The sequence below is a fragment of the Lipophrys pholis genome (genome assembly GCF_963383615.2).
Source record: "Lipophrys pholis genome assembly, chromosome: 22".
NCBI classification, from domain to species: Eukaryota; Metazoa; Chordata; class Actinopteri; order Blenniiformes; family Blenniidae; genus Lipophrys; species Lipophrys pholis.
In genome coordinates, this window is record NC_137644.1 from 3545780 (window position 1) to 3573509 (window position 27730).

General features: G+C 44.2%; 2 protein-coding genes across 2 annotated transcripts; one reads left to right on the plus strand and one right to left on the minus strand.

The window, feature by feature from the left end:
* Positions 1 to 5785: 5785 nt before the first annotated feature.
* On the plus strand, positions 5786 to 12084 carry prl2 (prolactin 2; the record flags this gene model as incomplete). Its single annotated transcript, XM_080491566.1, has 6 exons — positions 5786 to 5809; positions 7012 to 7141; positions 9423 to 9610; positions 10113 to 10220; positions 11152 to 11331; positions 11890 to 12084. 6 exons carry the CDS (start codon positions 5786 to 5788, stop codon positions 12082 to 12084), a joined length of 825 nt encoding a protein of 274 aa, XP_080347692.1.
* A 2315-nt stretch (positions 12085 to 14399) lies between these two features.
* hspa14 (heat shock protein 14) lies at positions 14400 to 26798 on the minus strand. Its single transcript, XM_080491748.1, has 14 exons — positions 26645 to 26798; positions 26206 to 26286; positions 24208 to 24290; positions 21726 to 21774; positions 21154 to 21259; positions 20271 to 20361; positions 18906 to 19010; positions 17197 to 17358; positions 16013 to 16168; positions 15704 to 15806; positions 15375 to 15590; positions 15104 to 15268; positions 14614 to 14681; positions 14400 to 14545 (listed from the first exon to the last, which is right to left on the minus strand). Exons 1-14 carry the CDS (start codon positions 26699 to 26701, stop codon positions 14458 to 14460), a joined length of 1530 nt encoding a protein of 509 aa, XP_080347874.1. The 5' UTR covers positions 26702 to 26798; the 3' UTR covers positions 14400 to 14457.
* Between the last annotated feature and the right edge of the window lie 932 nt (positions 26799 to 27730).

Genomic DNA, 27730 nt, shown 5'->3' on the forward strand with positions numbered 1-27730 from the left:
GCCCCTCTCTCACCATGCAGTGTGTGTTACATTAGTGTGGCTCGCCCCTCTCTCACCATGCAGTGTGTGTTACATTAGTGTGGCTCGCCCCTCTCTCACCATGCAGTGTGTGTTACATTAGTGTGGCTCGCCCCTCTCTCACCATGCAGTGTGTGTTACATTAGTGTGGCTCGCCCCTCTCTCACCATGCAGTGTGTGTTACATTAGTGTAACTCGCCCCTCTCTCACCATGCAGTGTGTGTTACATTAGTGTAGCTCGCCCCTCTCTCACCATGCAGTGTGTATTGCATTAGTGTGGCTCGCCCCTCTCTCACCATGCAGTGTGTATTACATTAGTGTAGCTCGCCCCTCTCTCACCATGCAGTGTGTATTACATTAGTGTAGCTCGCCCCTCTCTCACCATGCAGTGTGTATTGCATGCAGTAAAGTGTAAGTGTTCATGCTCAGACTGTGGCTCCGTTCATTCAGTTCATGTGATTTTGATGCCTGGTGGGGCTTGAAGCCTGAAGCTCCATTAACAACGTAATTTAGAAGCTCAGAGCTGATTGGCCGGTGCTGATTGAGGCGGAGCTTCACAGAATCTTAGCGAGTCGAACAAACACCAGCTTGTTAGCAGCAAAAGCGAACAGACAGTTAAGAATCAAAAGTAATTAGGCCGATTACTTACTAGTACGAGTTTGAATCTCTTACATTAGCAGAGAAACTTAAGGAAACTCATGTGACGCCATGACCAAAATGTTTTAAGAATCTCTTAAATTAGTAGTTTTACCGGTGGTCGAATGGTTGAGCTGCCGTCTGTGGATCAGCCAGACCTCATTTGAATCCTTTCATTGACTTTTGTTGTTTTTTTTTCATCTGCTTTCTCCAAGGCTCCACATTTTCACGGGATCAACGCCTATATTGTTATAGTGTGGCTAAAAGGTCGCGCACCCTCTTTACTTTGGAATTCAGTGGTGTCACGAGACCTGAAGTAAAATCTTACCCCACCAAGTGTTTACATCTAGAAACGATACTGATTGTCCCTAATATCTGACACCAGTGGTTCGATCGCCATTTCAAATAACAATGGAGACAATGGACAGCTGTGTCTAGTCCCTCGAGTTAGTTAGAAATAGTCAGAGCAAGTACCACTAGTTATGACTGCTGCTTTTGGACATGTGTAAACCATTTTAACCCATTCAAGAAAATCATTGCCCGTATTAAATTTATGCAACACAGAGAACAAAAAGCTCCACTGAACGCTGTCAAAAGCCTTCGCCGCATCCAGTGAGAGAAGCAGAGAAGGCTCCTGATGGTTGTTGAGACAGTTTATTACATTTAGGACTCTTCTTATGTTATCAGCGGCGTAGCGTCCTTTTATCGAACCAGATTGATCAGGATTTAGGTTTAGCATCGGGGGCCAGCTGAACCAAGTGGACCCAGCGATATAGTCCAGGGCATTGTCGATGCGGGGGAGGGGATATGAGTCTTTTTTTGTGACGCTATCAAGGCGTCGCTAGTCCACGCAGAACCGGCAATCACCGTTTTTTTGTTTTTGACCAGCCCAGCATGCGCTGCCCACGGGCTGCCAGACGGCTCAATCACTCCCACAGCCGCCACGTCATTGATCATGTCTGCTGTCCTTCAGGGTTTCATCCGCGTTGCAGCGTTAGAGTCTCGGCTCCCAGTGTGACGGTAGCTTGTGCAGCGTGGATGCATGCTCCCCGGCGTGACATGAGGTCTAGGCCAATGATGCACGGCTCACTAATGTCAGTGAGCCAGAACTCGTGCGTCACCCCCTGACGGCCAGCCCGGACTCGCAGCAGCTTCCTCGCCCCCAGGCCCGCCTTTTCCCCCCTGTCACAGTCACAAGCTGTGTCTCGGTGAGAGTCCACGTGGCGGCAAGTGGGTCAGTGGTACCCGGTAATATTCCTGGCTGCACCAGAGAAATGGTGGACCCTGTGTCCTTGAGAGGCTGGCAGACACAGTCCAATACCATATTCTGCTCCTATACCAACAACATGTCTGTTAGATCCAATCCTGATTAAACTGTTTAAAGACATTTTCCCCCCGATTAGTAATCAATACTGGATAAGATCAACTTATCTTCAGTGTCAGGTTATGTACCACGAGTTAAGGTTGCTGTTGTTCAACCTCTTGTGAAAGCCTTCCATTGATCCAGGTGTTCTTAGGGAGGCAGGGCGGGCTGCAGGTTTTAGGGCTGGTTGCCTGTTCCTGCCTGGTGGGGGTGCCTGTTGTGGCATCGGGATCCCCCTTTCTGCCCTCCTGCTCTGTGGGGCGGGGTGAGGTGACTCCTGCTGTGGCATTCCGGTGCTGCCTTGCTCACCTCTCGTTGTCATCCATCACAATCATTTCAATGGTGTTCGTAGTGAGAAAAACCATTAAGCCTTAACTACAGACACAACAGGTCTGACGTAGCTCTCTTTTATTTAATTTGATTTATTCCCCCCAAAAATTGTGTTGATATTTATTGCTTAACTATAATATAACTTCAATGTGATGTTTGTTCACTGTTCTCTTTAATTCTGTGTTTTTTGAAACTATATTAGTTTGTTTACTTGGTGTACTGTCTGACGTGTTCCTTTATACACGAGGCCTTACGTGCCTTTCTTTGCCCTTTTTTCTGACTCATGAGTAAATGGACATTACAGCGATTCTCCCGGAGCAGAGAACCACGTCATCACGGTACAGCCAATTGGAGAGCTGCTAAAAGTTAAATGCCAGCTCGCCTGTTTGTTACAAATCAGGTCGGAGATGAGGTCAAAAAACGAGGAGCTACACATTACAATCATTTTCTTTCCTCCACTCGCTGCAATTCTTTAAAGATCACACAACCCTCTCTGGGGTTCTATCAGCAAATAGTTTAGCAGGAGGTCTTCTCAGTTCTCGGTTATGTCAGTACAAATTGTTTCTTTGTTATACTAAAGTTTAATACAACAAAGAAACTGTATTTATCAGTCATAACTACCCTTGTCACTGATTGCTGTGAATGATGTTTTTGTTCTTGCTCTTGACTTGTTGGCAAATATCTAATTCATACTTTCAATAAACAGATAAAAATTTACTTTATCAGTCTGCTGTCGTCTCCACCAAAATGTCTCCTTCCCTCTCCGACACTCCGTCACAACCATGGGGGCTGTTTTGGTGTCCAGCGGTGAGCCCTGGTGCTGCCTGGTGATGTGCTACTGATCGCTTAGTGAGATCGCTTAATAGTGATTCCACTACCGTGACCACCAAATAATATCATCTTCCTGACCTCCACCTCCTTAAATGACTGTTTCTCTCTCCATAAAATTCCTTTTCTTCGTCTTTTCTGCCAGGATTTTGCATCAAATGCCGGCAATCAGCCGGCTGATTGAGTCTCAAAAATATGGACGAGGCCCTTTGCATTGACGATTTGTGGTAAAAAGTGGGCGTGTTGAGGGCGGGATATGAACGGTCAACCTTCCAGGTGGACTGTGATCTATAAAAGGCGTGTGCCCAAATTTGTTGGCATTTTCAGCTTTTGGGCGCACGTACATTTTTAGTTGGAATCCTACGCAAGGTTTTATAAATGAGGCCCCTGGCGATGACAGGAGAAGGAAAGGGCGAAAACCAAAACAGAGGAAACTGCGCCCCCGTGTGGCAGCCGAGGTACAGAGCATGACACTTCAGGTGCCTTTTGGCAAACTCCAGCCAGGCTGCCATGAGACTTTTACTGAGGAGCGGCTTCTGTCTGGCCACTCGACCATCCAAGCCTGATTGGTGGATTTGCTGTAGAGATGGTCGCCCCTTCTGGAAGGTTCTCCTCTCTCCATATAGGAACTCCGGAGCTCTGGCAGAGTGACCATGGGGTTCTTGGTCACCTCCCTGACTGAGTGCCTTCTCCCCCGATCACCCAGTTTAGATGGTGGCCAGCTCTAGGAAAAGCCCTGCTGGTTCTGAACTTCTTCCACTTGATGACGATTGAGGCTGCTGTACTCATTGGGACCTGCAAAGCAGCAGAAATGTTTTGGGAACCGTCCCCAGATTTGTGTCTCAAGACAATCCCGTCTCTGAGGTCTGCAGACGATGTCTTCGACTTCATGCTTGGTTTGTGCTCTGACATGACGATCAACTGTGGGACCAAATATAGATGGTGTCTGTCTTTCCAATCAATTTAATTGAGCACAGGTGGACTCCAGTTAAGTTTCAGAAACATCTCAAGGATGATCTGTGGAAACAGGAAGTACCTGAGCTCAATTCTGTGCTTCATAGTAAAGGCTGCGAATACTTATGTACAAGGGATTTCTTAGTTTTTTTATTTGTAATAAATTTGCAAAAATCTAAATAAAAGCAAAAAAAGTAACTTTTTTCACATTGTCATTAGGGTTCGAGCGCTGACATAGGACCCTACTGAAACCGTAGGGATTATTATTATCATTATTATTTTCAGCCCAAACTGACGCGTTTTTGAAGCCCTTAGCATTCGTAACCTTTTGTGAAACAGTTGTCAGGCCGGGTAAAAACTTAGATAATTTGTGGGAGTTATACATGTGACTTAAGAATTGGCTCAAAGGCGCCACCTACCAAAGGTAGCCCTAGAATCCTGTTTCATCAAAAGTTATGAAAATAGGCACACATGTGTAACAGGCTAAGACAAACAAAAAATGTACCGAAAACTAAACAGGAAGTGGGATATTTGGAGGAAAATGACAGATTTTGGTCAATTTTTCCCAAACTTTTCGACATTTTCTTGAGGGAGATTGCCCCAGGGGGAAACTCCAATCTTCTTCAACTTGGGCTCCTTTGATTAAAAAAAGGGTTTGAAGAGCAAAATTGATCAGAATCTCAGGTAAAAGTTTTCGGACATGGCCGTGACCACGCCACGAAGTTTGATGTTTCACCATGAAACAGGAAGTGCAGTGTAAATCGGCTGAAATCGGTCTGATCGGCATGTAATTTTGCATGTTGCATCAGAATCTAGCCGTGATCACAAACCATACGAAGATAACGACCATCTGCAATAGCACCACCTGCTGGACACAGGAAGTGCGTGTAACTACCTTGTAATGTTTGAGAGTGACCTAGTCCAAGATAATAATTCCAATTTATCTAAAAATTGGTGTGGTGATAGAAAAGAGATTGATGAGCAGAAGTTATCAAAATCCCTTGGGAAAGTATTTGGGCAACCACATCACAAAATTTAATGTTCGCCACGTGCAGTATAAACAGCTTGAATGCGGTCAGTTTGGCCTCAAAGTTGAAATGGCAATGGTCAAGAACACCATGAAACAGGAAGTGCATTATAAATAGACTGACCGTGATCAGATTGACCTTAAACTTGATAGGTTGCATCAGAGTCCGACCCTCATCACAGCCATACAACAATTAACACCATCAGCCATGACGCCACCTGCTGGAAACAGGAAGTGGAGTGTAAATAACCTGAACATGCTCCGACCGGCCTCAAATTTCACAAGTTGCATCACAGTCCAGTCCTCATCACATGAATCTCAGTCATAATTCCACTTGAGGACATGGACGTGCCCACGCCACAAACCTTAATGTTCGCCATCAAACAGGAAATATACTGTAAATAACCTCAACATTATCCACTCTTGTTCAAACTTTGCACGTTGCATGAGGGTCCCGATCTGATCAGAGTCATATTACCATCGGGCATAGCACCACTTGCTGGTAACAGGAAGTGAGGTGTACATGCTCCGTGATAAAAATGTGGAAAAAGTGAAGCTCTGTGAATACGTTCCAGGTGTCATTAAGCAAGACATTGATCCCCAATTTGTTCCCAGTGGATGGACTGAGCATGGCTGCCACCTGCATCGAGTGTGTGAGTGTGTGACTGACTGAATATGACTAACATTGTAAATCACTAAAGCCCCGTTTCCACAGTGCCCCTTGGTACCGGTGCTGGTCAGGTGGGGGTTGACTATCCGTAACCAGACCCGTATCAGTGCCACGTTTCCATTACACGAGGAACGGTTTGAAATGTAGGCGGGGTTATGAACGGTTGTGTAATCATGCAGGATGTGACGCCATAACGGGAGGACATTTTCAAAAAGGTTTCCTGATTGCTGCAGAAGAACTGATTGGAAATGGCTGCTTGCTGGGAGAACAGTGGTCGTCACGGACCAATGAGCAGACGGCAGTGTTGAAGCTCCTCCCCCTCATATCCGGCACATTGTGCCTGGTACCCCAAGTGGAGGGGTAGCGAGAAATGGTTACCAATGGTACCGGTTGTTAACGGTTCTGAGTCAGTGGAAACGCACGACAACCAGTTCCGACCTGACCCGTACCGGCACCAAGGGGCACTGTGGAAACGAGGCTTTTGAGTACTGCTGAATCAGTGAAAAAGTACGGTTTTGTTCCGCTGTAAGTTTTGTACACCACACACCCTGTGAAGAATGACCGGGATTCGGACCATGGTCTCCCACACTTTCCTGATCCAAGTTTTACCCTCTGGTAGACTGTCTTTGCTCCACAGTTTACACATTTGACATCCCTGCTTCAGATATACAGGATTTTATGGAAGAAAAGCGCAATAATTGTATAATATATTAGTTTAATATTTGATCTGTAAGATTTGTCCGGTCAAGCCCCCAGCTTTATAAAAGATTTGCTGACTTCTGTAGTTGATAACTCCTTTTCTAAAATCTCCAAATCTTCTGTAGTTTCAATCAAAAATGGAAGTTTAAGTGACAGAAATCATAGCTGGAGTTTGGAGGAAATGCTCGATGACCTCCCCATCAAAGCACGATGTCGTGACAGATTGCGAAACGTCTCGATATTAGGAGTGTAAAGTTTGCATTTTATATGACAGTGTCTGATAGGTGCAACTGAAACGCGCAAATCCGTCCTGTTTGTATGCATTTAGAAGTACAGGCCTTCAAAACGAAAGCAAAGTGCAGAAGTTGATTCTCTCAAAACCAGATTTTTACACTCTCAGAGCGCATGCTCCAGGTTTGTACCGTTTACAGTTTGAAAAACAACACAGCCCATGACTCATCTGCCCCAGCCATCGACCTCCAGTAGGACTGGCAGCAAGCAAACGGGCAACGTCACTGTCGAGACAGCTTCAGAGGAGCCGTGCCTGGAGGGATCAGACTTCCAAGAAGTTCACGATACACAAGAGTGCAATCCAGGAACTCATTAGAACAATCAGGTCAGTGAACGTTAGGTCACTGTGAGAATGTCTTTTGCATATTATTGATGATTCAAGTGTGTGACTAGTAATCTATCCTTTTGAATAGGATAGATGACACCATGCATAATGCAGAGCTCCAAGCATTATGACTTTTGAATGAATTAGCCCTACCATTGATTGTTTTGTGGGTCTTCAAATGGAAAACCAGCCCAAATTGGCTCAGTATTATTTATTTCAGCTAATATTCACCTTGAGATCGTCTTGAATCGTGTCAGTCTTCGTGGATAAAAATGTTTAGCAGTATTTTTAATGTGAAAGACCAAATTCTGTAAAGGTGCTGTTGCCTGTGGGGATGTTTGAACGGTCACCCTGTCACTCTGCAGGTCAGTTTGAATATGACAGCAGGAGACCGTCTGCCCAACAACACTATCCCTCTGTGTGTATGAGAGCGTGCAGCGGCGTCACGTGGCTTCATTCATTCTGTTCGTCTGCAGCATGTATGTGTCATCACACCAAAACTAGGTAGTTTATCTTAATGGTCAGAGGGAGTCTTGTTTTAGACACAACTCACTGGAGGTGTACATTTAATTTCACCTCATTAAAACTTTGTTGTGGAGAAAAGATTTGACAGTGTCGATATTAATGTCTGGAATTTGTTGAAAAGCCAGTGACAGAAGTTATCCTGATGTCTTTTGGTTTGGTCCCTGCAAGCTTTGTATTCATCATTCATGGTACTTTTATAGATCTGAGCTCCAACAGATTTAGTTCCAAGCCTTTATGACAGTTGTTCTCCAACTTTTCAGTGTGCGTCAATATGCTGACCTCTCCAACCTGAACACAGTCTGATGATGTGAGGACAGTTCTGAGGAGACGTCTTCCTTCCTGAGTGTGTATGGATGATTGTAACTGGTCAAATCAGAAGCTGTAAAACAGAAACCTCTCAACAAACTGCAGCTCCTCTTTATCTCTCAGAAATACATCCGTTTGGGGGAAACATTTCGACGCGATATCTGAAATCGTAAGCGTTGATATTCCTACATGCCCACATGTAGCAGTATTTGGTAGAACAGCAGAAGGAATTTTGACCAAAAAAAATCAAAGAACTGTTATAGCTTTCATCTCACTGATTGCATCCAGGAAGATCCTCTTTCTCTGGGAGGCGCCTATCCCTCTTTTTAAATTGAAGAAAATAAAAAATTTTCATTGAGAGGGTCTTCCAAAGAATTTCATTCAACTTGGAGAACCACTGATCGATTCTGTCGATGCTGTTCTTCATCGTGCTGCCACTCTTCTGCTTGTCTGCTAAACGGCTGCACTGAGATTCCCTTTGCCAACCAGTTGAACTGTCTCTTTGCTCCCCATCTCGTCTTTGAGCCCTCAAGAAGATTTTAAGGCCTATTGTTCACTTGACTGTATGGGTACATGGCCACGTCGGTCTGCTGTGTACGTGTGCGCATTGTCGCACAGGTGTTACGTAGGTGGATGGATATGTGGAAGTACAACTCATTGATGTTGGAATGTACATATCAAGAAATCTATCTTGTTTATATTTTTGTATTTTATGTGCAAATCTGCAGCTCCTGGCTTTGTTTTTCTTCGGAATGCTTTTTTCTTTTCTTTTTTCAGTTTTATTTTGTTCTATGATCAAACAGAACTTGTAGATATTAGGGGTTGGGAGAACATGGTGCACTATCTGACTGTACTCTTCTATTGTACCTTTTGTTTTCACCCGACAATAAGAAACAGAAAAATGAAGAATTAGTGGTAATACAAGTCCTCCACAAGTGTTTTAACACAAGTCCTTTAATATAAGGGTCAGCGTCTCTCTCTCTCTCTCTCTCTCTCTCTCTCTCTCTCTCTCTCTCTCTCTCTCTCTCTCTCTCTCTCTCTCTCTCTCTCTCTCTCTCTCTCTCCTTCTGTTGGTAATGAGCTGTCAGACAGAGACCCTCATATGAAGCTTCCCAGGACGTGGAAACACAGTTTGACTCTGAGCTCTGAAGCAGGAGCTTCTCTCTCTCTCTTTCTTGCGCTCTCTCTCTCTCTCTCTCTCTCTCTTTTGCTCTCTTCAGCAGCATGTCTGGAAAAATCAGATCAGGCAGGTATTTCATGATTGGAGCTCTGCGATATGCATTGTGTGGACTTCCACCTTCACTCTGCGATGTCTTTACAGTCTTACATTATTTATTTCTTGATATTTAATCTTGTATGAGGCATAAGTAGATTTTCTAAGATTTAATTCATCTTTTTTTGTCTTTTGAATTTGTCTGTTTCACGTATTTCTTTTCTGTGCCTTTCTCAGTCTGTGCTGTGTGGGTGCTGTCGGTGTGTGTGTGGTTGTGCTGCAGGTGCACGGCGGTCCGTGCGGCACCTATTTGCACCGATGCTCAGGCCCGGTGTCACGTCCTGCCCCTGGCCAACCTCTTTGACCGGGTCATCCAGCACTCAGCTCGGATGCACGGCATCTCAAACGACCTTCACTCACAGTTTGTAAGTCAATACTTTTCTCACAGTTTAAATCGAGGGGCTTTTTTCAAGTGAAGTTGTTTTGTGCACACTATACACCCTAAACATGGCGTACAGACGACACAGACGACACAGACGACACAGACGACACAGACGACACAGACGACACGGCTGTATCACTCAGTTTGTTGCACTTTTTGTTCGTTTTCATTCCTGCTCCTTTTCTCCTTCTTTCATTGATATCTCTGGTTGTTGTTAGGGTCTTTGTTGTACATCGTATGAGGTTTTTCCTGCTGTTCATCGGTGAACAGAGTAAAGTGAAATCTTAGCAACAGCTCAGCGATGAATAAAAGTCCATTTATCTTTAAACGTTACATTCTGATCTGTTGGACTGACTCAGTTTTCGCTTTATGCACTTAAAAGTCACCGGAAGTCTTTTTACTACCGTTCTCATTATACTGTAGTCATCGCTGACATTAACGTGACCCCTGACCCCCGACATTTCATTCATGTTTTGTTTTGTCAGGAGCTTTATTTCTGGCCTCCCAGAAACCAGGTTGGCCGGGTCAGCCGCAACTGTCACACCTCTACAATCCTCACCCCGAATGGCAAGGAAAATGCCCAGAGAATGGCGGTAAATGTATTTCTATAAACGTGGTTCTTGTCATCGGCATCAGCTGTCTACATGTGTACATCGACCGTAGATTTGTTTCTTTCTTTCTTTCCCCTTTTAGATGATGATAACTTTCACATTCTTTCTCATTTCTTTCAAACTCACATTTGAGTTCATCAAAAGCTGTGGTTACATGTGCCACATGAACTCAGATTGAATTGAAATCATGTTAGGTAAACGACATAATCTGAGTAGATTGATCTCTATCCAGTTTGATAGTCCAGTTATGCAGTTATGCAGCGTCACCGTGGAACAATTCACGATGCTGTTTAGAGAAAAATCTGCCTGTCAAAGCTGAACTGGAGGATTCAGAAGAAACAATGCTTCCACACAGAGAACTCCTCTTGTCCTGATCAGACTCTGAACAAGGAGGGAGATTCTTTCTGTTTCATCTTCAAATGAAACACAACCAGCTAACAAATAATCTTCAATACTTCCTGCTAAAGCTGGATGTGTCCCAAAGCATCATGGGATGGATTCACTGACCGAATAGCTGCATCATCAAGCTGATGACTTTCTTTTAAGTTTTCATGTAAACGGGATAATCTGATCTCTCCAACTGAAACTTGTCAATCAGATTAAACTGCTTAAATAAACTATTCTATTCTATGGAAACACAGCTCCAGAATACACAAGGAAAAGGGAAATACAATGTGTGTGACTTCTTGAACTGAATTGTCATAAACAACCTCCTGGGAATGGAAGTGGTTTTTTTCTAGGTTGCATAGGAAAAACGAGCTTGTTTCTAAAACTGAAAACGAGCTTGAGCGTAAACATCTTTACTAGGGTCTCAACATGTGCTCCAAAAGTTAAATGCTCATCAATTCAAATACCTAAATGCTTGTCGTGTGCCGAGTTGAGCTTGTGTTGTCTGTCCTGTTGTGCTTTGCAGCGGGAGGAGCTCACCGAGGTGATTCTGAAGCTTCTGCAGGCATGGAGAGATCCTCTGCTGCATTTCCACCAAAGAATGGCCCACCACCACGAATTCAACCAGTTCAGCTTCAATAAGTCTCTTGAAATGAGCAACATGGTCCACGAGCTTCGCAAAGGAGTGCAGAAAGTGGTGGAGAAGGTACCGTTTGTGTTGTCTAATCAGCGTCACATCTCACACAGCACAAGTAGAGGAGTACTCACTTTAGGCACGATACTTTTTGGGGTGAAGGTTGTTTTAGGGATCCGAAGATGTTCATGCGTTTCATAAAAGTTGGGACAGGAGTCGCCTTTTTATTGCCGCAGCTGCTTCACAACATTCGGCAGTTATGAAATAGATACTTGTGCAGCAATGCAGAAAGATTAGAGAAAGGCCTTTTCCCCCACAGTATACTTGAATAATTGCAGCTTGTCTTAATATTTCAATAAATCTTACCGGTGACATCGTCATGAATGCAGAATGTGGTTTGGCACAAGCCTTCCCTGGAAAAAGACACAACCGTCTTTAAAGAAGAGGAATTAGTAAATGTGGATAATCTGTTTTTATTATTCTAAATAAATGAAAGAACAAACACAATAAATATGGACACAAAGTGTGAAAATAAATGTCAGGTTTCTCCTGGGTGTGTGTGTGTGTGTGTGTGTCGTTGCTGGTGTGTTTGACTGTCGGAGGCTGATGTCTTTGTCCTCTCTGCTGCAGATGCAGATGCTGGGAATGATGAGTAACTCCATTAGCGGCTTAGTATCTCCTGAGGCTTTGCTGCCGTCTGACAGCGCTGAATGGCGCCTCATGAAAGACTATGACCTCCTCTACTGCTTTCGCCGAGATTCTAATAAGGTCCAGAACTACCTGAAGATCCTGAAGTGTCGCATTGTTCCACAGCATGGATGCTGAAGGCCGGCCGGCAGCGGCCATTGTGTGCCACCTTCAGAGACACCGTCATTGGAATGGAAATGCTTTTGGTTAAAAGACGACATGGATTTACTTGTAGTCTTGTTTTGTTTTTGTTTTTTGTAAATTCTACCTGCAAAGTATGGGATGTAAAGTCATTCATCTTCAGTCCTGTCAAGGCTGAAGGAGCTCCTGGAACAAAAAAAAAGACACTGCCTATCCTGCAATTCAGCCTTGACATAAGTGATGATGGACAGGATGGAATAAGTGTGACCGTGTTATGAAAGACATGAAATGAATACATATCATACTGGAATATAGTAATAATCTATAAATATTTGAAAAAAATATATATATTGTATGTTCTTTGTTCTTTCTCCCGACAACCACAGTGAAAAGATGAAGCTGCAGTCATGTGTCTCATGTCTGAAGAGCTGCTGGAGTTGAGGAAGGTCAAAATACCTCAATGAAATAGCATTGGGGTCACTTCAAAATCAGCATTAAACCAAAGGTACCAAACCTATGGTCCACAGGCCAGAACAAGCCCACCACACGGTTGAACCCGACTTGGAGGAGCAAAATTTAATTTCTATTTTCTCTCTAAAAATCTACAGTAAATCTGTCACTGGACAAACAACTCCAACACACCACTGCTGGAAACGAAACAAAAGATAATATAAAGAACTATAGCTCCAATACCTCTCTTGTGTTAATACAGTAAATCCATTAAAAGCCATACTTGTGCAAAAACAATGTCACAATTAACACAACCCTCACAGCACGGTGGGAATCAAATGAATGAGAGCAAGTAACAAAAAACGGCCGCGTAGAAGAACTCTCAGAGACGCCATTCACCCAGACCTCGCTAATATAGTGATAGTTTAGGCCTCGGACTCACTAACCGGAATGGTAATGGAGAACCATCAAGGTGCTGTTACAAGGAGTCGCCGCCAACATGAGTGGGTGAAGAAGTGGCCCGGACACGGTCCAGGCTACGGTTGAGAAGCTGGGCTCTCATATGAGCAAATGAAGGCCGAATGTCAGTCCTGGACGATGGCGGCCAAAGCAGACCAGAGGACAAAGGACAAAGGACAAAGGACCATATCTGCAGGACGCCAGACAGCGCAATGATGTTCGTAAATGTTAGATTAATTTTATCTATCTAACTTCTCTAGATTCTTCATGTTCCACAACTGTGGCTGACTATGGAAACAACAGATCTGAGAGTTACGAATTAACAGAATTATTTATTAAACAAAGACCTTCTCACCACATGGTCAACTGCACAGGTCACGGCCGTGCCCCCCCCCCCCCAGCTGAATGATGGAAAGAGAGAGATTCAACCGAAACATTTACTTTTGAATCAGAGAGGCGGCTCTGTGAACCGCCTCCTGTGTTACACTCTGCACCAATCACAATGGACTCTGTTCTCTCAGGCGGGCTCCAGTTTGCAGTCACTTCCTTGTTTACACATCAACAGGCTGTTGTTCTGGAGTATCAGTGAAACCAACATGGTACAAAATGGAGGTAAAAACACATGGTCGAATGCAAAGCGTTTGTCTCTGTAAGTGACGGGAAAATGGCAGACTGCATAGAAGAATTCAAGTTAAAATAATCTGACATAAAGTTAGAGTGGAAGAGAGAGATATGAACAATTTTATAAACCGGGTTTTTTCACTGGAAATACAGGTGAGACAGGATTTGGGAATTGAATGTGACCGCAGATCCGGCGCCAGATCCCGGCAGGGATCGTCACATTCTGGTGCGGTTCCTGATGTTCAGAGCCCCGGTGGAGGTTCTCCGAGTGGCGAAAGGGAAAGGCAGAGTGGAATAGCAAGGCAAGCAGATTTCACTCTTCCCAGGACGTCATCCAGAGCCGCGACAAGTTCTATGGGGTGACGAAACAGCTGCAGGAGAAGCGGCCGCATTACACAATGTTATGTCCTGCTACGCTGGTCGCCGAGAACATCTGACGCACCTTTACTACGGAGGCAGCAGGAGATTTCCTCTGAGCCGGGCGCTAAATCCTGATCCAGCAGACCGCTGTTGATGTAACACAGAGGACACACTACTCTGAGGATTTGGACTCCTACAATCAGATTCTTCTCCATGACCTTTAATCTTAAAACAACTGATCCAATATTAAATCCTGATAGAACACACCCTTCTCAGTTGATGACTGCCTGAAGTCTGGACAGACCATTTACCTACTGATGGACGGATATATCTAGGACACCAGTACCCTTCAATGTTCACTGAGCTGAAGAACTCTGGATATTGTTCAGTCGGGTTTGACACGAAAGTAAAATAAACCAAACAAAGTTTGAATGCGCTTTATTGTGTGAAAAAGAAAACTTCTGTCCAGCACTGTGTGCTTCAGGAGGCTGCAGCTGCTGTTGCTATGGTGACGACCTCTGACCTCCCCGTGATCTGCTCCACGCAGGAGACATGAACGGAGCCGTCCCTGAAAGACACAGAAAGGTTGGTACGGGGGCCTTCGTCTGAAGCGAGCGACGGCGAAGAGACGCCCACCTTTTCATGGTCACCACGGTGTCAATGAGGTGCTTCTCCTCCGTGGGCTGCAGCTCCTTAAACACCATCTGATCACACGCAAACACAATCTGCTTTCAGTTCTTTTGCATACAGGCTGGTCTACAAAAGCAACATCAGCAGTTCAAATCAAAACGCTGAGGTTGGCTTGTGTTTGTTTCAGAAACTCCACAAAAGCATCTCCGTGCTCTGGATATTTGGGCCCAATTAATGACGACCGTCAGCCAGGCCAACAACCTTTACATCCAATCGGGAGCAGCAGGTCCATTTCAGTGTAAAAGTGAAAGTCAAGGACTGAGAGTAGCGTTGCTGCGCGGTGGCCGATACCACCGAATACCACCGAATACCACCAAATACCACCGAATACCGCCGAATACCGCCGAATACCGCCGAATACCGCCACAGTGACCAAATATTGGGATATTCGGGTCCAGCCCGAGTGAAAGCTGAACTTGCGTAACTCAATGTTTACCTTGGAAAGCTTCTCCGGGTGTTCCGTGACAATTCTCTGATAAATCTCCAAACACAGAGAGGACAAGTGTCCCGGTCCACTCAGGACATGATGCCTGCGTGCGGGGAGAGGCGTTCCTGATGGAAGCAGCACCGTGAAAAGCTCCGCTCCAGATTCATCCACCTCCTGCAACACAATCAACCAAACTAAGTATATTTGCACCCTTTGACCTCCACTGAGTGGGAAAAAATATTAATGTTAATATTAATGAGTTAATGTGAAATCAGAGGACCTTCACTAGTATGTCAGCCGGAGAAACCTCCACCGTCACAGACTCGTCCTCAGGGCCCAGGATGTCTTTCCCAACCAGCAGTCCTGCTTGTATCGCAGCTCCCACAGCGATGATTTCATCAGGAGGAGCAGAGATCAGAAGGTCCACGTCAGGAAACATCTCGCGAATCATGTGCTGGAGACGAGGAATCCTGGCCGAGCCTCCAGAGAGAACCACCTCCAACACAAGAGGAAGCATGTTCCTTTCATTCATGGTTTCAGGAGCTCTACTTCCCTGGGAATAAAAACTATTTAATTCACTTTAAACGCCACGAACAGAGTACTTCTTACCGTGTTTATGCTGCTGGCTAACAGCCCGCTCTCCTCCATTAGAGACCTGATGGGATGGATGCTTTTGTTGAAGAGCGAAGAGCAGAGCAGCTCGAATCGAGCTCTGAAGGAGACGATCACATCAAGTGTGTAAGAACACAAGTCATGAAGTTCGAGCTGAGCTTCTGACAGATACAGGAGACGTGGCTCCATTTTCAAGCGGGAATCGGTTAGAAAAGGCGTGATTAGGATACTGTGATAAGGTTTCTTTAAAGTGTTAAGCCAGAACTTGAAGCAAGTTTCCGGCTGAGCCTCAGCAGGATGACCCACCGGGACACGTTGCATTCGAAGTCGATGCCGTCGTGCAGCGAATCGACAAAACAGTTGGCTGATTCCAGAGAAGATAAAGAGTGTTTGGCCATATCGGCGCCGTTCATCAGCTTCAGCATCGCCCGGACGTTACTGCTCACGTCGTGTTTGAAGGTCCTGGACAAGGAAAGGAAGACAGAGGTGCGTGCGTGCGTTTTAATAACAACCTTCATAGGAGGGAATTCTGTTCAGATTGTCGATCTCTGAATTTTATTAGAATCACACTAATAAAGGTTTGTTAAAATTAAAAATTACTTTACCATTAAAATGTCTATTCAGTTTTTAAATGGGATTAACAAAACTTCATTTGACAACAAAATCTAACTCTTAAAACAAATTCTGATCATGATTATTCCATTAAATTCAGATGAGAAACTCATTTAAATGAGTTTAGTGTCTTTTGCATCACTTTTTACTATTTTGGCTTCAAGCTCATTCAAATCGAAGAATCGAGGTTAAATAAGGACATAATATTATAATATATAATGTAATATTTACTCTTCTTTATTCTACTCATGTGTCAGTGCTGCAGCCCCAGAGTGACCGACATCTCCAGGTTTTCTCTCATATATTTTAACAATCATAATTCTATTTTTCTGTGTTGATCCGTCAAAAAATAATTACTACTCTTCCCCTGTGAGTGAGACGAAATCTGAAGCGAGGATGAACAAAAGCTGAAGCTCATTTAAAATAGCTTGAAAGCCCCGGTTTCCCGTTTAAATCAGGACTAAGATAATCTGGTTTAAATTATTCGGTCTAGAACTGGGCTTAATCCCTGTACGGGAAACCCGGGCCGAGGAGCTTAAGATGAAACTGAACGGACGGAGGTGAAATCGTTTTGGGAATCATGAGACGATTTGGGACGATTTGACCACACGGTAGACACATCAGCTTTTTTCTGTCTTCGGCAGGAATTCAGAGCAGGACACAAACTTAACGGAGTAAGCTGACTCAGCAGAACCGTGTGAGAGACGCAAAGCGCTTCCATCACACAACAACAGCACCACACAGCCACTGATTCAAACTTTTCTGGATCAGAAGTCATGTTTACACTGATATTACATAAAACGGGAAAAAAAAATGTCATGAGCAAGTTACTCACATTTCAGTCAAGCCGTCCTGATGTTGACAAGTAGAGCACCTACCGTTTGAACTCGGAGGCGAGGTGCTGGGCCAGCGCCTGAGTGAAGCTCTCCCCCCCGATGCTGTGGTCAGTCTGAGTGTTGAGGACCCGGTACATCCCCCCACTGACCTGCAGCACCGTCACACTCAGGGACGTCCCCCCAAGCTTATACACCAGCACATGGCTGCAACACAGGGACACACATGTCAGCTTCACGTTATGCTTTACAAAGGTTCAGACGTTTAGGGGTGTGGCCTGCAGGGCTGAACGTCTCTGATTGGCCCACTGCTGTCTGCATGTATGACTTTTGGTGGCAAGGCGTTCTTGTCTCTATGGAGGAGTCTCCTGGAAGCTACTTATTAGGGATGCACCAATACTGATGCCAGTATCCGGCCTGATACTGCACCGAGTACTCCTACTTGAAAAAGCTCACCCAATGCAACCTGTCGAGTATTACGTGACATCACCCATGAGCAACGCCGCCCTCGGCTACGCACGACAGGAGAAATGTCCACGGCTTGGAGATTTATTATTTTTTTTAAATGAATGAGAACGATAAAAGTAAAGCAAACTGTAAATTATGTTCTGGCAAAATATCAAGAGGAGGAGAAAGACAGTTCCTACAACACGAGCAACTTCAGCAGAGACATTTGGACCAGCAGAGTTAAGACCAATGTCACTGCTCAGTGGAATCAGAAGGATTTTGCGCCGAGCAGTGCTACATGCTACATGCTAAACACGATTAAAGCATGACTGACACACTCATTGACAGCGAGCCGGAGCGTGTGCGTGGCACACAGCAAGCTCGGTCCCTCAGTCTACTTTTCAGGGTTCTCACACTTTTTCACCTTGGATTCAAACTCTTCTACCAACTCACACACTGGACACACCAGAATTCATAAACTCGCGGATGTGAACGGCGGCGCTAGCAGCAGCAGCAGCATCGGCGACTTCTTCATGCTTAAAGCTTTTGGAAATGTCAAATGTTTTACAGCACAAGTGTTTCTAAAGTTCTTGTCCTGAAGGCATAACTGGTGTTTTAAAAGCCACTTGTTTCTGAAGCTGCACCTCCCCGGCCTGGCACAGCTATAGCTGCGCCGCCCAGCGTTAGCGTAGCTACGCTGCCGGCGTCATCGCAAATACAGTACGCGTCCAAAATAGGTCCTATTTCAACTACCGCTGTTCATCTAGTATTACATGTCAAACATGAACCTCGTCGAAACTGGGGCCGCAGATACTAGTGAATGTAGGAATAAATACAATACAAAGTAAGAGTTTTTAATCGTATTTATTCTTAGCATCTATATTTCACTTCTATGTTGGCTGCCGCACATGTGCAGAAGTTAAAATGGGACCCATTTTGGACGCAGCCCATATTTGCCACAACACCAGAACCGGAAATCACTGAATGTGCTTCTTGTGAACGACTGAAATGACATTTTTTGTGTTCTCTTTATATTTGGAAAAGTATCGAAAGTATCGAACTACATGGTGGTATCGGTATCGATACCACCATGTTGGTATCGTGACGACACTACTGGGCACATTCTCTTAGTTTGCCACTACCTGCTTCATGTGTCTGATGCCTCTTGAGGTATTACTTGAGGCTGTTCATCCTTAGTACCTTAATATTTGTGGGATAAATGTTGTTGTAGGTTCTGTTGTGTGACGTTTGTATTTGAAATCAATAATTGTAAGAAAAATAAAAAAAGTGCTGCGGAGCTGATTTACCTCTTTCCAGATGAGGATTCCTGCCCGATATTGTAGGACAGCAGAGCGGCAGCAGGCTCATGGATCAGCCTCAACACGTGAAATCCTGCTGCTTCAGCTGCATCCCTGCACCAACCAACACAGCGTCAACACACCAACCAACACAGCGTCAACACACCAACCAACACAGCGTCAACACAACACAACCAACACAGAGTCAACACACCAACCAACACAGCGTCAACACAACACAACCAACACAGCGTCAACACACCAACCAACACAGCGTCAACACACCAACCAACACAGCGTCAACACACCCAACCAACACAGAGTCAACACACCAACCAACACAGCGTCAACACACCAACCAACACAGCGTCAACACACCCAACCAACACAGCGTCAACACACCCAACCAACACAGCGTCAACATACCAACCAACACAGAGTCAACACACCAACCAACACAGCGTCAACACACCAAACAACACAGCGTCAACACACCAACCAACACAGAGTCAACACACCCAACCAACACAGCGTCAACACACCCAACCAACACAGCGTCAACACACCCAACCAACACAGCGTCAACACACCCAACCAACACAGCGTCAACACAACACAACCAACACAGCGTCAACACACCAACCAACACAGCGTCAACACAACACAACCAACACAGCGTCAACACACCAACCATCACAGCGTCAACACACCAACCAACAGAGTCAACACACCAACCAACACAGAGTCAACACACCCAACCAACACAGCGTCAACACACCAACCAACACAGAGTCAACACACCAACCAACACAGAGTCAACACACCCAACCAACACAGAGTCAACACACCCAACCAACACAGCGTCAACACACCCAACCAACACAGCGTCAACACACCCAACCAACACAGCGTCAACACACCCAACCAACACAGCATCAACACACCCAACAAACACAGCGTCAACACACCCAACCAACACAGCGTCAACACACCAACCAACACAGCGTCAACACACCCAACCAACACAGCGTCAACACACCCAACCAACACAGCGTCAACACACCCAACAAACACAGCGTCAACACACCCAACCAACACAGCATCAACACACCCAACAAACACAGCGTCAACACACCCAACCAACACAGCGTCAACACACCAACCAACACAGCGTCAACACACCCAACCAACACAGCGTCAACACAACACAACCAAGACAGCAGCTACACACCAACCATCACACCAACCAGCACAATGTCAACAAACCAACCAACACACAGTTGACACACTAGTCAACACACCAACCAACACACCAGTCACAACACCTTCAGTCTCAGCATGCAACAGGATAACAGGAGCGGTGATGACACCCACCTCAAAGCTTGTTTCTGAGCCTGAGCGAACTCAAAGGGGACGGTAATGACGGCATCTCGGACGTCCGAGCCCAGAGCCGACTGAGCAGTTTCTGTCAAAAAACACAACACAGTCAGCCCGTTTCCACAGCCTGTACAAGTAAATCTCAAAAAATTTGAATATTGTGAAAACGTTCATTTCAGTCATTTCAGAAAATGAAACTCATATTATAGACTCATTACACACAGATTGAAATATTTCAAACCTTTGTTTCTTGTAATTTTGATGGTTATGGCTTACAGATAATGAAAACCCAAAATTCAGTAAGACCAATCAAAAAAGGATCTTTGAAGCACAAACAGTCAGACTTCTGAAACGTATGAAGCAAAAGGAGGCCCAACCAAGTATTCACTGCACGGAAATGAGCATACATTTCAGAAGACTGACATTTTGCTTAAAACATCCTTTTTTAATTGGTCTTATGTGATATTCTTATTTTGTGAGACACTGAATTATAGGTTTTCATTGTCCGGAAGCCATAATCCACAAAGTACAAGAAATAAAAGCTTGAAATATTTCACTCTATGTGTAATGAATCTATATAAAATAACCATTTCACTTTCTGAAATGACTGAAAAGTTTTTTTTTTTTTACTTTTTCACGATATTCACATTTTTTGAGACCTACCTGTATTTTCTTTGAAACCTGTCTTTTCATTACTGGGACTAAGAAGTCAAAATAACAGAGACAAATGGCTTCTTTTTTTTTTTAAATGTTGCTTGATAAGTCAGCTAAACAGTATTAATACTAAAGAGAAGAGTTTGGAGACAATATATAGAGGTGAACATATCACATACTGATAATATAGCTGTCAGTCACAGAGTCATCCATAATGTGTGTGTACCTTTCATTTTGTAGAAAATGAGTTTAGCAACGTCCTCTGGAGCAATAAACTGGCTCTGTTCCCCCGCGGTGATCTCATAATAAGGCTTCTCGTCTCTGTTGACAACCTGCACACAACCACAGTATATATGAATATACTTTACATGTTGAACACAACGAAACAAAGGCTCAGGTTTTAATGCAGCTTATAAATTGGAGTTTTCTACACGCTGTTCTCTTTACTTGTCTTTTCTTACAATGCGAAAGTGTAAATGTAATTTAATTTCAATTAACCCTCTGGTTTGTCCAGTAAGAAGTCAAAAATATAATAAATATGAAGCAACATGGGGTTGGCGGGAGGCGCAATCACAACTCCTGCCACGACAACAACTGCAGGTAACAAATCAACGAAGAGATTATTCAGAGCTTCGACTCTGCATTCATCTGGATTCCAATCACACCTGTGTTCACAGTGAATAACCCCTCTCCAATTGTATTTTTAGAGTAGTAAGCCTGTATAACTACAACACATGAAATCAATGTCATGTAACACTGGGAATCATGGCGTCCATGGTGCCTCCACATCAGACTCACCTTACACTTGGTCTTTGCTGAGTGGCTTTGGGTCTCTGGGTCAGTGAAGCTACAGGACAGACAGAGAAGACCGTCAGAGTCACATTCAGCATGTCTGCTGTTATTTACCACCTTCAGTAGAGAGGAACTAGATCCACAAAACAGAGGAGACGAGTGGAACAGCTCTACCAAAAACTAAAATGAGAAAACTACAGGGTGAAAAAAACTAATATGATGGAGTAGACGGTGAAGTTAATGAAGAAGCACCTCTACTAAATATAAAGCAACACGGTGAGTCAGTGGAGTTCAGCTTCGGAGGAGTGAACAAGTTCTCGCACGCAGCCTGGATCAGCATTAACTCACTGCTCTCAGACGTTATGTTGTGAAACAGCAGCACATCTTATTTCTGATAGCTTTTATCATCAAAACACGTTTCACCAGAAAAGATAAAACATGAAGCTGACACAGCTTTTAAAGCTGCTATTGAGTTTTACTACCTCTAACCAGAACGAAGGTTACGTATGTACCGCAGTTCTATCAATCCCGGATGACCACCAGAGCCGGTGCTTTAAGCACTGGGTGATCATCCTTACGCATACACAGGTTGAGAATATTATAATCACAAAGTCACTTGTGACTCCCGAAGGCTCGTGAGTCTATATAGTCACGTGACACCGGAAGCTCAGTCCCTTTTCACCTTCTCGCTCGCAGGCTTATGTTTGGGGTTTGTCGGCACTACAATTTGCTCATTTCCACTATTGTCGAGTTGGTTGCTGCTTACATAAATGTCTACATATATGCCACATAGAAGAATAAGTTCACACAGGGGGCTTTTCCACCAGAAAGAACCAGGTTCTAGTTCTGGTCCAGGGTCAGACTGAACACCAGGTCTTTGTCTTTCCACTGCCAAAGCCCCGGCCAAACAGGGGCTAAACTGGTGCTACGCTGGCCCCACTTCGTTGCTGGACCAGAGAGGAGCCAGACTGGGGCCCGACGTGTCATCAGCTGGGGGCGGAGTTATCTCTGGAGTTATCTCTGGAGGTATCTCTGGAGGTATCTCTGGAGTTATCTCTGGAGTTATCTCTGGAGTTATCTCTGGAGGTATCTCTGGAGGTATCTCTGGAGGTATCTCTGGAGTTATCTCTGGAGTTATCTCTGGAGTTATCTCTGGAGTTATCTCTGGAGGTATCTCTGGAGTTATCTCTCGAGGTATCACTACCTACAAGGAAGAAGAGACGCTGAACCATCTTTCTGAAAACTACAGCGAACACGGAGCCCCAGAGTGGTTATAGAGAAAAAAATTTAAATAACGCCTGATAATAAGGTTCCCTGAAGTTAATAATACAAGGAAACTGGATTATTTAATCCGCGTTGGCGGAGCTGCGGCTCCAACGAGCGCAGCAGAGCTCCTCCTGTCAGTCAGCTACGTCAGATATAATTTAGAAACAGTCTTCCTTTGTTTTTGTTTTCACACTTTTCATGGTTTTTGTTGAGCTGCAGCCGCTGAGCAAGGCAGTGTGAGGCTGCAGGGGGCGCTCCGCTCCGCTCCAATATTATTTTCTAACCCACAGAACTTCTTTATAAAGAATAGTTCTGGTTCATCAGGAACTAAAAAACAAACTACAAACTACTGGAAATGAAAGCTTGGAGTTTTTAGAGCTAAAATGAGCCTTTTAATGGCTTCATGTGAAAGAGAACTTTAATCAGAGTGTTTACGTAGGTTGCCATGGAAACGGCTGTAGAGCAGCGTTCTATCATTCTACACCTCCATTCCTCCATGTTGAAGCTTTTGATTCAGACACGTCCAGAAATAAAGTGAAAGGAGCAGAAAGTCACTATGGAATGTTGGAATGGTGAAAAATAAGACCCAAACTCATTCACACGTTATTTTTCCCCTCTATGTCCACTCTGGAGCTCTGGACTAAAGCAAGACGAACGTGAAAAAACACCAATAGAGAGGTTCAGGTCAGACTAGATGGAGTGACCCGGACCAAACCACTGTTACAGTCCGTCTCCTGGTTCCTGGATGAGCACTGTCAGCGTGAAATTGGTGAAATCAGTGACGTTTCACGTTTTGGAGTGACGCAGTGACGAGGCTCTCACTGGCTCCGTTAACGGTGGAAAAAGAACCGGTTCTTTGGCGGCGCTCATTTAAGAACTGGTCCTGGCTCCGGCCCTGAACTAGAACCTGGTTCTTGGTGGTGGAAAAGCCCTATCAGGGGAAAGTAAATCAAGCTCCTCTCGGCCTGATGGAGCTCATGACTGCTTCTGCTGGAGCTGCAGTCAGCTGGTTGAAGGTTGGACTGTTTAAACACTGCCACCAAGAAGCAAGTGAAAATATAGACGCATGTGAATAAATAAAAAAAAGAGGAACAAAGACACAGTGCTGCTGCTGCTTCATGCACCGTTTCCTTTTTCTATCTGTAATCCATTACTTGGGCTTTGCAGTGTTTTAGTAAGAGCAGTGATCACAACAGAGATCAGTGATCTTTTGATAATTCACCTTCTTCCCAGCACTTGCTTCACTTTGACCACGGTGTTGGCAGCATTGCGGACCTGCCCTTGCTTTGCAGCAATGCCAACAATCTGCAGGAGAAAAAGAGAAGTCAATCAGAAGAATACACACATTCTGACATCATCAACATGATGCAGCCGATTCAAACATACGATACGTCCTTAAAACGTTGACATGTTTCTGTGACAGAACGAATGACGGCTGAATCGATAGTAAACGTAGTCTGCTGCTGTAAAGATGCAAATATCAACATGTCAAATTTGAAGAAAAGATCATTCCTAATGTCTAAAAGGTTTTACGGAGGCACAAAGTGATAAAAGTTATCTTTAGATTTTCTCAATGAATTAAACCCTTCGATGCACAACAGGGGTCCAAATCTTTACCTTTTCTTGTGCTCGATCTTAGAATGAAAAGAATTGGTTTCTTGATTTAGGTTTCCTGGTATGCCTCAATTAACTTCTTTATTTACTTGGATTTGAACAAGTTTTACAAAATACACATTCATCTACAATCTAATTTGTTTGTGCGAATGGTTCAAAACACCTGAGGGGGAGAGGGGGCCGCCCCGTCTACACCCACGTTCAGGGCCAAATCAGTTTGAAAGAAAACCATTTGCTTTGACTGCAGCTTGTGGGTTTGAGAACAGGGTCTTGATCCATTTTATGAAATGAGGCAGAAATTAAACCGTTTCAGTTCTTGAAATAAGAATTTCTGATCCAATGTAATCTTTTTAATAAAAACACTTTTTGCAACATGGGTCAAAAATGACCCATATCAGTTTTCTATGTTATTCTAGGTACATCTGTTTATACACTATATCTTTGAAATGAACATATTTTATCACTTACTATTCCAACTATTCAGTAAATATGGTTAAGTACAAATAATCACTTCTTACTTTATGAACTAGCATAGAATGTTCTATGTCTAAATCAACTTTACACACAGGAATGAGAAGTGACACAAGAATTGAATGTGCTATTTAATGGGAACTAAAGAATTCTGAATAAGATTGGAAATGTTAACGTCTTTCCTGTGGACAGCTTAATGTCTGTGACACATTTCACAGCTCAGCACGGCTGAAGGCAAGCCTTTTATTACAATTACTCTTATGTTACCCAGGAACATATTTGATGATATGTGAAAGGTAACTCTGCCCGGTATAATAATTGATTAAGTTTAAGTGAAGTTGAGAATAAGTACACCACTTGTCGGAAAGGGAAACTTCTTCAAGACAATTAAGTTAGTTTACGTGTAGTTGTCTGAACTTGCTCGGGCCTCGTTTACGCGACAACGTTCCAAGTGACAATGCCAACCTTTCTTTAGGCAGAAGAAGAAGCCGGAACGTTTCGAGAAGCTGCCGAGGAACTAAACCTGCATCAGCAGCTGCTTCAACAAAAGATGCCTGTTCACCAGTGAGGACATTGAGGAGATTCTAAAATGCAAAAACTTAGAGGGACTGAGAAGAACCTGACCATTGTGGGAACCTTTAGCCAGAACACAACGGACATGCCACCTGTCGTGAATCCAAATCACAGGAGATTCAAAGGTCTGAATTCTGATTCAATGGTAGCAGGACTATGGTGAGCTACTGTATGCGCAGAAGAAGGAAACGTCTGTTTCCCTCCTGAGTACTAGTAATGCGATCTGTTGTGGTTTAATAGGTCCCATTCACCCAATCACAATACCTACACCACTGATACAGGTCGCTTCATTTGTCATGTTATACGCCATCAGAGGTATTTGTATGTGTGATATAATAACATATAAACATGTTTGAAATATTAAATGTGGATTTTTTTGGCACAAAAGCACAGCTAAAGTGATTTTTTTAATCAGATTGTTGATTATTTTTGATGCAATAATACAAAACGTATTTTTTAACCCGTGTTGTGCAGTAGAAGGGGTGTTGATATGTTAGTTTTCAGTCACTGTAACTCATTCACAATGATTATCAGGATCAACAGAGGAGCGCTCATGTTGTACCTGCTCAGTGTCTCTGTAGCCCACCACAGCAGGGGTCACTCTGTCTCCAGCATCATTAGCCACGACATCTGCCCGCCCATCCTGAGAGAGAGAGAGAGAGAGAGAGAGAGAGAGAGAGAGAGAGAGAGAGAGAGAGACGGAGAGAGAGAGAGAGAGAGAGAGAGAGAGAGGAGAGAGAGAGAGAGAGAGAGAGAGAGAGAGAGAGAGAGAGAGAGAGAGAGAGAGAGAGAGAGAGAGAGAGAGAGAGAGAGAGAGAGAGAGAGAGAGAGAGAGAGAGAGAGAGAGAGAGCTCAGTCTATCAATGTATCGTCTTCTGCGGAGCTGTGGATTAAATACTCTCAGGTCGGTCAACGTGACGCAAATCAGGTTTCTTATTGACCCACAGAATAAATATGTATATATATTTACATGTATGTATTTCAAATATAGATGATTTTACCTTGAATATCGCCACACAGGCGCATGTATAACCGAAATGCACTCCGATCGCGGCCATGCTGCTGCAGGATGGGTGTTCGGGGGCGGGGCCTGTGTGACGTCAGTTCCGCTCAGTGAAGTCCGGTTTCCGGTGGAAGTTTTCTGGTTCCGTCCGAAAAGTACCTCCGATCTCCTTATCTATCGACTTTACCTTAACCCTGTGGATGACGTCACGGGGTTAAGGAAAGGTGTTAGGAGGCTTCCTAAAGGAGTCAAGGAAAGGGGTTAGGAGGCTTCCTAAAGGAGTTAGTGAAAGGTGTTAGGAGGCTTCCTAAAGGAGTCAAGAAAAGGGGTTAGGAGGCTTCCTAAAGGAGTTAGTGAAAGGTGTTAGAAGGCTTCCTAAAGGAGTTAGTGAAAGGTGTTAGGAGGCTTCCTAAAGGAGTCAAGAAAAGGGGTTAGGAGGCTTTCTAAAGGAGTTAGTGAAAGGTGTTAGGAGGCTTCCTAAAGGTGTTAGGAGGCTTCCTAAAGGAGTCAAGGAAAGGTGTTTGGAGGCTTCCTAAAGGAGTTAGTGAAAGGTGTTAGGAGGCTTCCTAAAGGAGTTAGGAAAGGTGTTAGGAAGCTTCCTAAAGGAGTTAGTGAAAGGAGATGACGGTGGCGTGGCAGTCAGACAGCACTTTCACTGAGTGACGTCATAATAATGCAACGGCTGCGCAAGTTAGGGACGACTGCGGTAGTGGGGAAAGAACTACAAGTTTCCGAAAATGGACTACAAAAAGTTAATTTGGGTTCTAGATGATTTGAAGTTGTTCTAGGCAGATTATTGCTTTGGTAACTTACATGATCTGCTCCCTTTTTCCGACATCATGAGTTTAACGCTCGGATAATTGGGTCCCTTTGAGAATGTCCTTTGAGAAAGGAAGCATCAGTGGTTCCTAGGCTAAAGGAGGTTCTAAAGGAAACATCAGTGGTTCCTAGGCTAAAGGAGGTTCTAAAGGAAGCAATGAGCCTCCTTTCCTTTGCTTATTGAGAATTCGGACAGTCCTCATCATGGCCGCCACACAAAACACTTCCGAGGTTTAGGAAAACTCGATAGTTAAGGGGTTAGGAG